We start from the raw sequence: 11,812 nt of genomic DNA on the forward strand, positions 1-11,812 counted from the left end.
ACTCTGGTCATTTGTACATAGACCATTCCTGGATTTCGTTTCCTTGCAATACTTTGAGAAAGTCTCTTCTGATTGGTTACATACTTTCAGCACTGCTGTGCAAGCTCCAGTTTGTCAATTTTGGTTTCCGTGTGATAAGTGGAAAGTGCTATTGGCTACAAACTTTCAAATTTAGTGCATTTTAACTAAGATGAAGGTTAGAATTGGCTTCGGCTTGTAAAGATCTTGTTTTGAACTTTTTTTATTGAAGAAATTGTATATAACAGCTTTCAGTGTCTCTACTCACATTGTCTGACTTTAATGGATTATCCTAGATTAAATTTAAATATGTACTTTAGATATGTACTCATAACATCTGTGTGCTCTGAAATAGAACAGTAAAAAGTTGTCTGTGAATAGTAAAAACTTCACGAGTGTGACGGGGCGTCAACAGATGGCTCTGGCGCCCCTGGTAAACATCAGTCTGCTACGAGGTGTGACGAGGGGTGGTGCAGTGCTCGGCCTTTGCATTTTATCGAGGTTATCTTTAATTTAACAATGTTTAGATAATTTATCGAGCAGCGTGATTAGTATTACTGTTAATGTATTAAAATACTGTGTTATCACTTTTGATAGTAAAAGCATTAGGTGAAAACCGACCATTGTGAGTGAGAGCCGTGTCACGTAGGTTGGTGCATCTCCTGGCCATTATAAATCTAAAAGCATTAGACTGTCTTTATCTCTATTATTCGAATAAAATAAGTTGTCATCTCATGTGCTGTTATATAATCGATAAGTTAACTTGTAAAGAATCGTTTTAAATTATATAACATAGGTTATTTTTGTTTTTCAGTAAGGTTAACGAGGATAATGATGTCAGGTATTAGAAGTGTGGGACGAGGGTGGGTTTGGGTAGGTCATCTTGCAGGTCACTCTAGGTCACTTTCAGGTCAAGGACAAGGTCGCCTTCACACACTTATTCCAACTACTGCAGCTACATTCTCTTCCCATAATAGGTAAGTATTTGGGTGTAGAATGTATGCTCGAGATGATTGGTTTCGTATCAACTAATGTTAAATTGTATTGTCGGCTGCTGTTGAATGGTTTCCTGTCAGCTGATTTTATAAGAAATTTGTGAACATATTAGATATTAAAACATCAAACAAAATCTTGTGCATCGCAGTCGAGTTAATTTTAGCGGAAAAATGCGAAGATGACGTAACTTCATTGATTTATTTTGGTAAGCATATCTGGAGATGAATTGTATGTACTGTATGCTGTGCTTTATCTTGGGACTTAGGAACTTTTAGATCTCAAGAATCATTTTGCCAAGATCATATTCGAGAATGGGCAAAAAATGTGTTAGAAAAGATATAGCAAAGTATATGTTAATTTTAATTAGGATCAACCTGTTGACCTCCATAACTGGAAAATGAATACAATAGGTATAAGAATTATCAAGGAATACACAGGAAAGTAAGTCTAGGTGTTTACTGAATGTAAGTTAGTGTATGACGCATTAGCTTAGAGACATTAGAAAATGCCAGCAATTCTGCCAGTGCAAAACATTCAACAGGCTTTCACTTTATAATCGTATGGTAGGGCAGTATTACCTCTGGATAGCTTATGCCTACTATGGTAAAAGTAATCCTCTATATCAGTAATGTTTCCCACTAAGATAGATTTAGAGCCCAGAACCTCCACTTTTCAAGGACAAACGTAAATGGGATGTTATTACTGAAGTGCAATAGTGGAAGAGGCTCACCCATAATTACAAGTAAATATAAATATGTAGATGAATGGTTCAGAGAACCGACATGTTGATAAATTAGACACAGTTTGTGACAGAGCCAACTAGGGGAAATAACCTCCTTGACTTGGTTCTTGCCAGTAGGGAAACACTAATTAATAATCTTGAGGTTAATGATGAGCTTGGGGAAAGTGATCACAAATCACTCAGTTTTAATATATCATGGAATTCCCCTAATAATGGCAATCAAGTCTCCGTCCCTGACTTTCGCTTGGCTGATTTCATAGGACTGAAAAATTACTTAGGTGGGCTGAACTGGAATGACCTGACTAAGGGTCAGGTAGGTGGTGATGGTTGCCGATATGATGCTTTCCAGGGCATAGTTCTAGCTGCTCAGTCAAATTATGTTCCAAATAGGGAAATCAGATCAAACAAAAATGATCCTAAATGGATGAACAATAGATTAAAATATCTGATTGGTCAAAAGAGAGGCATATATAGGCAAATCAAAAGAGGAGAGGGGCAATTGAGAAATCGATATATTCAGTTAAAGAGAGAAATAAAAAAAGGGAATTAGAAAAGCAAAAAGAGATTATGAGGTTAAAGTTGCAAGAGAATCGAAGACTAACCCAAAAGGATTCTTTCAGGTATACAGAAGTAAGATCAGGGACAAGATAGGCCCACTCAAAAGTTCCTCGGGTCAGCTCACTGACAGTGATAAGGAGGAGGATACCAGCGATATTCCAGTAATGATAAATTATGTAGAACAGGATGATAATAAACTGTGCACTATTAGGGTCACAAGTGACATGGTCCTTAGGCAAATAGATAAATTAAAACCTAACAAATCCCCAGGCCCTGATGAACTGTATGCAAGGGTTCTAAAGGAATGTAAAGAGGAGCTTAGCACACCTTTGGCTAATCTTTTCAACATATCACTACAAACTGGCATGGTGCCAGATAAGTGGAAAATGGCAAATGTGATACCTATTTTCAAAACAGGTGACAGGTCCTTAGCTTCGAACTATAGACCAATAAGCCTAACCTCCATAGTGGGAAAATTTATGGAATCAATAATTGCCGAGGCAGTTCGTAGCCACCTTGAAAAGCATAAATTAATCAACGAATCTCAGCATGGTTTTACAAAGGGACGTTCCTGCCTTACGAATTTATTAACTTTTTTCACTAAGGTATTTGAGGAGGTAGATCATGGTAATGAATATGATATTGTGTATATGGACTAAAGTAAGGCTTTTGACAGGGTCCCACATCAGAGACTATTGAGGAAAATTAAAGCACATGGAATAGGAGGAGAAATTTTTTCCTGGATAGAGGCATGGTTGACAAATAGGCAGCAGAGAGTTTGCATAAATGGGGAGAAATCAGAGTGGGGAAGCGTCACGAGCGGTGTTCTACAGGGGTCAGTGTTGGGCCCCCTGCTGTTCACAATCTACATAAACGACATAGATGAGGGCATAAAGAGCGACATCGGCAAGTTTGCCGATGACACCAAAATAGGCCGTCGAATTCATTCTGACGAGGACATTCGAGCACTCCAGGAAGATTTGAATAGACTGATGCAGTGGTCGGAGAAGTGGCAGATGCAGTTTAATATAGACAAATGCAAAGTTCTAAATGTTGGACAGGACAATAACCATGCCACATATAAACTAAATAATGTAGATCTTAATATTACGGATTGCGAAAAAGATGTAGGAGTTCTGGTTAGCAGTAATCTGAAACCAAGACAACAGTGCATAAGTGTTCGCAATAAAGCTAATAGAATCCTTGGCTTCATATCAAGAAGCATAAATCATAGGAGTCCTCAGGTTGTTCTTCAACTCTATACATCCTTGGTTAGGCCTCATTTAGATTATGCTGCACAGTTTTGGTCACCGTATTACAGAATGGATATAAATTCTCTGGAAAATGTACAAAGGAGGATGACAAAGTTGATCCCATGTATCAGAAACCTTCCCTATGAGGATAGACTAAGGGCCCTGAAACTGCACTCTCTAGAAAGACGTAGAATTAGGGGGGATATGATTGAGGTGTATAAATGGAAGACAGGAATAAATAAAGGGGAGGTAAATAGTGTGCTGAAAATATCTAGCCTAGACAGGACTCGCAGCAATGGTTTTAAGTTGGAAAAATTCAGATTCAGGAAGGATATAGGAAAGTACTGGTTTGGTAATAGAGTTGTGGATGAGTGGAACAAACTCCCAAGTACCGTTATAGAGGCCAGAACGTTGTGTAGCTTTAAAAATAGGTTGGATAAATACATGCGTAGTTGTGGGTGGGTGTGAGTTAGACCTGATAGCTTGTGCTACCAGGTCGGTTGCCGTGTTCCTCCCTTAAGTCAATGTGACCTGACCTGACTAGGTTGGGTGCATTGGCATAAGCCGGTAGGAGACTTGGACCTGCCTCGCATGGGCCAGTAGGCCTTCTGCAGTGTTCCTTCGTTCTTATGTTCTTATGTGCAACTCTTGGGTATCTTTATTGAGGAAACGTTTCGCCACACAGTGGCTTCATCAGTCCATACGTAGGAGAAACTTGAAGAACAGGAGGAGAATGAGGTAATCAGTCCCTCAACCTTGAGTCGATGTGTTCAGTCCATCAATTTTGAATAGAATACGGCATATGAGCGGAGAAGCAGCTTATAAACCGTATGGCAGGAGAGGTGCCTAATTCTTGGGCACGACCTACTTCCACATTGAACAAATGTGACACCGCCTATGACTGCTGCACCTCTCCTGCCATACGGTTTATAAGCTGCTTCTCCGCTCATATGCCGTATTCTATTCCAAATTGATGGACTGAACACATCGACTCAAGGTTGAGGGACTGATTACCTCATTCTCCTCATGTTCTTCAAGTTTCTCCTACGTATGGACTGATGAAGCCACTGTGTGGCGAAACGTTTCCTCAATAAAGATACCCAAGAGTTGCACATGTGTCTAATTTATCTAAATATAAATAGTATAACTTCAGTGGTATATGTAAAATTGGCTATGGAACATTACTCTTCTCCAGACTGAGGGACTGACCACCACCTCAAAACTTCAAGGGTGATTGACTGAGTACATCATCTTCACGTCTCTTCTATTAACTTTTCTGTACTCGACTGAAGAAGCCTACTGTGTAGGCGAAACGTTTCGAAATAGATACCTGACTGTTGCATACGTCTTACCTAACAACCTGTCGGTATTTTATACCATTTTAATTCTCTCTCTCTCTCTCTCTCTCTCTCTCTCTCTCTCTCTCTCTCTCTCTCTCTCTCTCTCTCTCTCTCTCTCTCTCTCTCTCTCTCTCTCATTCTCTCATTCTCTCATTCTCTCATTCTCTCTCTCATTCTCTCTCTCATTCTCTCTCTCATTCTCTCATTCTCTTTCATTTTCTTTTTTTTACACAGGGTTTGACAAGGTTAAGGATCCCTAGCTTTATTGACAAGCAATTTACAGGTTAAGGATTCCTAACTTTATTGGCAAGCTAAGAGCTGTTACCTACATCAGCTCATTTGAAAGCATTTTTATTGTTATGAGACATACAAGTAGGGAACAGGATGAAATTGGAGCCATCTGTGGGCCAGCATTTTCATTTGATCAACTGACTTTATCTCGTTGACAGCATTATGTTGTACGAATGTGTTCCATACTCGAGTCATCCTGGGTATGTATGATCTCAGATGGAGTGATGTTCTGGAGAAGGGTACAGCCAGAGTGAAGTTGCTGCTTTCTGCTCGTCTTGTGGCATAAAAAGCTTGTTTCACGCTGTCCTCGAAGTGGATCCAAGTGTGGTATTTTGACAATATTGGCCTTGTACATAACAGTAAGGCCACCCACATCCCTCCTATGTTGAAGGCTCTGCTGAAATGACAGATCTATCCAGGATGGGTCCAGGCGAGAGATGAGACGTCTTGCTCTGTTCTCTACTCTGTCAAGCAGTCGCAGATGAGAGGGGGGGGAGGCAAACCAAGAAAGTGGAGCATACTCAAGGTGTGAGCGTACTTGTGCCTCGTACAGGATCTTGCAACCCCTACTGTCAAGCAGATGCGAGATATGGCGAAGTGCTGTAAGCTTCCTGGCTGCCTTGTTTGCAAGATTTACAACATGGTTCTTCATGGTTAGTTTGGAGTCAAATTTCACCCCAAGGATATCAACTTCTCCAGCTGCCAACATCCTCCCATTCATCCTTACTACTGCACCAGCATTACCATCATGGTGCCTAGAGACGATCATCATTTGCGTTTTCTCAGGTGCAAATGTTACTTGCCATCTATTTCCCCAAGCTGATATAGCTCTCAGCTGGTGATTGATGTAGCTTAGAGCAGCTGGCATTTCTTCTCTTGGATAAGTGAATGTCAGTGTACAGTCGTCTGCATATGCATGTGATTCTGGGATGAGATGAAGAAGGTCGTTGAAGTAGACATTCCATAGCAATGGACCCAGCACGCTTCCTTGTGGAACGCTTGCCCCAATAGGATGCCTTGCTGATTCTGTTCCATTGAGGACTACACTTAGAGATCTACCATGAAGGTAATCACTGAGGAGACATAGCGTAGAGCCTGCAATTCCCAGTGCTTGAAGTTTTGCTAAGAGGCCCTGGTGCCACACCCGGTCGAAAGCGCCAGCAATGTCCAGTGCTACCACACAGCTGACTTTGGATTCATCCAGTGACTGGTGCCACTTAGTGGAGAGGTTTAACAACAGATCAGCAGCAGAGTAACCTTTCCTGAAGCCATATTGACGATCACAAAGTAGTGAGTGGTAGTCAAAAAAATCTGTCATTTGTCTTGAGATTATTGTCTCAAGGATCTTACCAATGATTGACAGGAGTGACACTGGTCTGTAGTTGCTGATTTCTGCTCTGCTCTTCTTTTTGTGAACAGGGACTACATTTGCCTCTTTCCATAGAGAGGGCCATTTACACTGTACTAGGCAGTGCTGAAAGATGCGAGTTAGAGGTGCTGCTAGCTGGTCTGCACATCTTCTCAACAATCTTGGGCTCAACTTGTCTGGGCCCACAGCCTTTTCTTGGTCAAGTGATTTAAGAAGGAAATGCACCTCCTCCTGCCTTATTGTCACCACTGACAGTTTTGACACAGTTCTCTCTTTCTCTCTTTCTCTTTCTCTTTCTCTCTCTCTCTCTTTCTCTCTCTCTCTCTCTCTCTCTTTCTCTCTCTCTCTTTCTCTCTCTCTCTCTCTCTCTCTCTCTCTCTCTCTCTCTCTCTCTCTTTCTCTCTCTCTCTTTCTCTCTCTCTCTCTCTCTCTCTCTCTTTCTCTCTCTCTCTCTCTCTCTCTCTCTCTCTTTCTCTCTCTCTCTCTCTCTCTCTCTCTCTCTCTCTCTCTCTCTCTCTCTCTCTCTCTCTCTCTCTCTCTCTCTCTCTCTCTCTCTCTCTCTCTCTCTCTCTCTCTCTCTCTCTCTCTCTCTGTCTCTCTCTGTCTCTCTCTCTCTCTCTCTTTCTCTCTCTCTCTCTCTCTCTCTCTCTCTCTTTCTCTCTCTCTTTCTCTCTCTCTCTTTCTCTCTCTCTCTCTCTCTCTCTCTCTCTCTCTTTCTCTCTCTCTCTCTCTCTCTCTCTCTCTCTCTCTCTCTCTCTCTCTCTCTCTCTCTCTTTCTCTTTCTCTTTCTTTCTCTTTCTCTCTTTTTCTCTTTCTCTCTCGAGTGACATGCTAGGTGTTGAAATCAACCTTAAGGGAACACTTAAAATAATTTCTTGGGTTTACCTTGCCGCGGAATGAAGCAAAGCGGTACAAATGTGCGTGCTCATAACTGAGATAAAAAGAGGTTTATGATCACACTCTCTCTGAGTGACTTGTGCTTTGTGCCACAGATAAGTTCAACGAGCGAGGAGGGGGTATTGATGCTGAATGGCTCTTAATCCAAGGAATTGAAGCCCTCCTTTCCTTTTAATTAAATTTAAATACCTCCCATTCCCCAAGTATTGTATGGCCTACAGGTTTATCGCTTCTCCATTAATATGTGGAGCAGAAACCTTTACTACTAAGATCTTCAAGTGACGAGGGTGTTAGGGACCAGTGCTAGTATGTACCTGAGTGACCCGGGTGTTAGGAACCAGTGTTATTATGTACTTAAGTGACAGGGGGTGGTCCTTCTTTGTGCTACTGCGTGCGTCTTTGTCAGTCAACAAAGAATTTTCATCAGATAATGTTTGGTATGGTCTATAGATTTTTTGACGCCGATTCTACAGAAGACCATAGTTTTTTTTCTTTTTGGCCTTTTATAGGCGAAGTCTTCAACCTTTAATGAGGGGATGTTATGATGACCCCTTAAATGTGGCGAGCCTTTTAAATAAAGTCTGCTTTTTTACATTGGTGTTTACCCGACTGGTCCTACAGCCAGGAGGATGACTAGGTGGATAATGAGAACTTTCAAAACAAGGGAGATAATACCAATGGTGATACTCTTCAAACCACTTGCTCAGTGTTGACGGCCTCGTTTAGGGCAGGAGAAATATCAGAGCTGGAAGAGATACAAAGATCTTGTACGTCTCGCATAGAGCCAATAAAGAATTTAAACAATCGGGGAACGCCTTAGTCTTAAATATGTACTTACTGGAGTGGAGGAGAGAAAGAGTGCATGAAATTATATATATATATATATATATATATATATATATATATATATATATATATATATATATATATATATATATATATATGCAAAAACAACCACGGGGGAGTAGAATAATAACTCTAGGCCTTTCGTGTTGCAATCAACACATCATCAGGAGCTTGCAAAATTGCAGAAAGGAGGGGTTCCAGACTCATGGTGAGCGAAAACACATGGCGCTCTAACGTACAGGACCACGCACTCCTACAACGAATGACGCACCCAGCCAAGCTAGGTGTTTTACCATCATCCGAGGACATACGGTGGTGTGGGTGCCTCTGAGCTAATTTCATTCTACTCCCTGACAGTAAAACACCTAGCTTGGCTGGGTGCGTCATTCTTTGTAGGATTGCATGGTCCTGTGGGTTAGAGCGTCAAGTGTTTTCGCTCACCATGAGGCGGGCCAAAGCAACATGGGTTCGAGTCCTTCGCTAGTCGCAGTGTTGTTATTGATCAATACCACTCGTTCGCTACTAGGTCACTCCTCCTGAACCGTGAGCTTTATCATACCTCTGCTTAAAGCTATGTATGGATCCTGCCTCCACTACATCGCTTCACAAACTATTCCATTTCCTGACTACTCTGTGGCTGAAGAAATACTTCCTAACATCCCTGTGATTCATCTGTGTCTTCAACTTCCAACTGTGTCCCCTTGTTGCTGTGTCCCATCTCTGGAACATCCTGTCTTTGTTCACCTTGTCAGTTCCTCTCAGTATTTTGTATGTCGTTATCATGTCCCCCCTATCTCTCCTGTCCTCCAGTGTCGTCAGGTTGATTTCCCTTAACCTCTCCTCGTAGGACATACCTCTTAGCTCTGGAACTAGTCTTGTTGCAAACCTTAGCACTTTCTCTAGTTTTTTACGTGCTTGGCTAGGTGTGGGTTCCAAACTGGTGCCGCATACTCCAATATGGGCCTAACGTACACGGTGTACAGGGTCCTGAACGATTCCTTACTAAGATGTCGGAATGCTGTTCTGAGGTTTGCTAGGCGCCCATATGCTGCAGCGGTTATTTGGTTGATGTGCGCTTCAGGAGATGTGCCTGGTGTTATACTCACCCCAAGATCTTTTTCCTTGAGTGAGGTTTGTAGTCTCTGGGCCCCCTAGACTGTACTCCGTCTGCGGTCTTCTTTGCCCTTCCCCAATCTTCATGACTTTGCACTTGGTGGGGTTGAACTCCAGGAGCCAATTGCTGGACCAGGTCTGTAGCCTGTCCAGATCCCTTTGTAGTTCTGCCTGGTCTTCGATCGAATGAATTCTCATCAACTTCACGTCATCTGCAAACAGGGACACTTCGGAGTCTATTCCTTCCGTCATGTCGTTCACAAATACCAGAAACAGCACTGGTCCTAGGACTGACCCCTGTGGGACCCCGCTGGTCACAGGTGCCCACTCTGACACCTCGCCACGTACCATGACTCGCTGCTGTATTCCTGACAAGTATTCCCTGATCCATTGTAGTGCCTTCCCTGTTATCCCTGCTTGGTCCTCCAGTTTTTGCACTAATATCTTGTGTGTGTGTGTGTGTGTACTCACCTAGTTGTACTCACCTAGTTGAGGTTGCGGGGGTCGAGTCCGAGCTCCTGGCCCCGCCTCTTCACTGATCGCTACTAGGTCACTCTCCCTGAGCCGTGAGCTTTATCATACCTCTGCTTAAAGCTATGTATGGATCCTGCCTCCACTACATCGCTTCCCAAACTATTCCACTTACTGACTACTCTGTGGCTGAAGAAATACTTCCTAACATCCCTGTGATTCATCTGTGTCTTCAGCTTCCAACTGTGTCCCCTTGTTACTGTGTGCAATCTCTGGAACATCCTGTCTTTGTCCACCTTGTCAATTCCTCTCAGTATTTTGTATGTCGTTATCATGTCCCCCCTATCTCTCCTGTCCTCCAGTGTCGTCAGGTTGATTTCCCTTAACCTCTCCTCGTAGGACATACCTCTTAGCTCTGGGACTAGTCTTGTTGCAAACCTTTGCACTTTCTCTAGTTTCTTCACGTGCTTGGCTAGGTGTGGGTTCCAAACTGGTGCCGCATACTCCAATATGGGCCTAACGTACACGGGGTACAGGGTCCTGAATGATTCCTTATTAAGATGTCGGAATGCTGTTCTGAGGTTTGCTAGGCGCCCATATGCTGCAGCAGTTATTTGGTTGATGTGCGCTTCAGGAGATGTGCCTGGTGTTATACTCACCCCAAGATCTTTTTCCTTGAGTGAGGTTTGTAGTCTCTGACCCCCTAGACTGTACTCTGTCTGCGGCCTTCTTTGCCCTTCCCCAATCTTCATGACTTTGCACTTGGTGGGATTGAACTCCAGGAGCCAATTGCTGGACCAGGTCTGCAGCCTGTCCAGATCCCTTTGTAGTTCTGCCTGGTCTTCGATCGAGTGAATTCTTCTCATCAACTTCACGTCATCTGCAAACAGGGACACCTCAGAGTCTATTCCTTCCATCATGTCGTTCACAAATACCAGAAACAGCACTGGTCCTAGGACTGATGACCCCTGCGGGACCCCACTGGTCACAGGTGCCCACTCTGACACCTCGCCACGTACCATGACTCGCTGCTGTCTTCCTGACAAGTATTCCCTGATCCATTGTAGTGCCTTCCCTGTTATCCCTGCTTGGTCCTCCAGTTTTTGCACCAATCTCTTGTGTGGAACTGTGTCAAACGCCTTCTTGCAGTCCAAGAAAATGCATTCCACCCACCCCTCTCTCTCTTGTCTTACTGCTGTCACCATGTCGTAGAACTCCAGTAGGTTTGTGACACAGGATTTCCCGTCCCTGAAACCATGTTGGCTGCTGTTGATGAGATCATTCCTTTCTAGGTGTTCCACCACTCTTCTCCTGATAATCTTCTCCATGATTTTGCATACTATACATGTCAGTGACACTGGTCTGTAGTTTAATGCTTCATGTCTGTCTCCTTTTTTAAAGATTGGGACTACATTTGCTGTCTTCCATGCCTCAGGCAATCTCCCTGTTTCGATAGATGTATTGAATATTGTTGTTAGGGGTACACATGGCCCCTCTGCTCCCTCTCTCAATACACATGGGGAGATGTTATCTGGCCCCATTGCCTTTGAGGTATCTAGCTCACTCAGAAGCCTCTTCACTTCTTCCTCGGTTGTGTGCACTGTGTCCAGCATGTGGTGGTGTGCCCCACCTCTCCGTCTTTCTGGAGTCCCTTCTGTCTCCTCTGTGAACACTTCTTTGAATCTCTTGTTGAGTTCTTCACATACTTCACGGTCATTTCTTGTTGTCTCTCCTCCTTCCTTCCTTAGCCTGATTACCTGGTCCTTGACTGTTGTTTTCCTCCTGATGTGGCTGTACAACAGTTTCGGGTCAGATTTGGCTTTCGCTGCTATGTCATTTTCATATTGTCTTTGGGCCTCCCTTCTTATCTGTGCATATTCGTTTCTGCTCTACGACTGTTCTCCTTATTCTCCTGGGT

The 11,812-nt window shown here is 43.1% G+C and overlaps 1 protein-coding gene across 5 annotated transcripts in view; it reads left to right on the forward strand.

Moving 5' to 3' along the window:
* Positions 1 to 384: 384 nt before the first annotated feature.
* Positions 385 to 11,812, forward strand: part of Fpps (Farnesyl pyrophosphate synthase) — a 120,230-nt gene continuing 108,802 nt past the window's right edge. For 2 of the 5 annotated variants that reach the window (XM_070082317.1, XM_070082320.1), the window contains exons 1-2: positions 385 to 519; positions 833 to 995. In XM_070082317.1, coding sequence (XP_069938418.1) covers positions 850 to 995 — 146 coding nt within the window. In that variant the 5' untranslated portion in view covers positions 385 to 519; positions 833 to 849. The other 3 variants (XM_070082318.1, XM_070082321.1, XM_070082323.1) reach the window with 3 other exon arrangements.

The sequence above is a fragment of the Cherax quadricarinatus genome, chromosome 7 (assembly GCF_038502225.1).
Source record: "Cherax quadricarinatus isolate ZL_2023a chromosome 7, ASM3850222v1, whole genome shotgun sequence".
Taxonomy (NCBI): Eukaryota; Metazoa; Arthropoda; class Malacostraca; order Decapoda; family Parastacidae; genus Cherax; species Cherax quadricarinatus.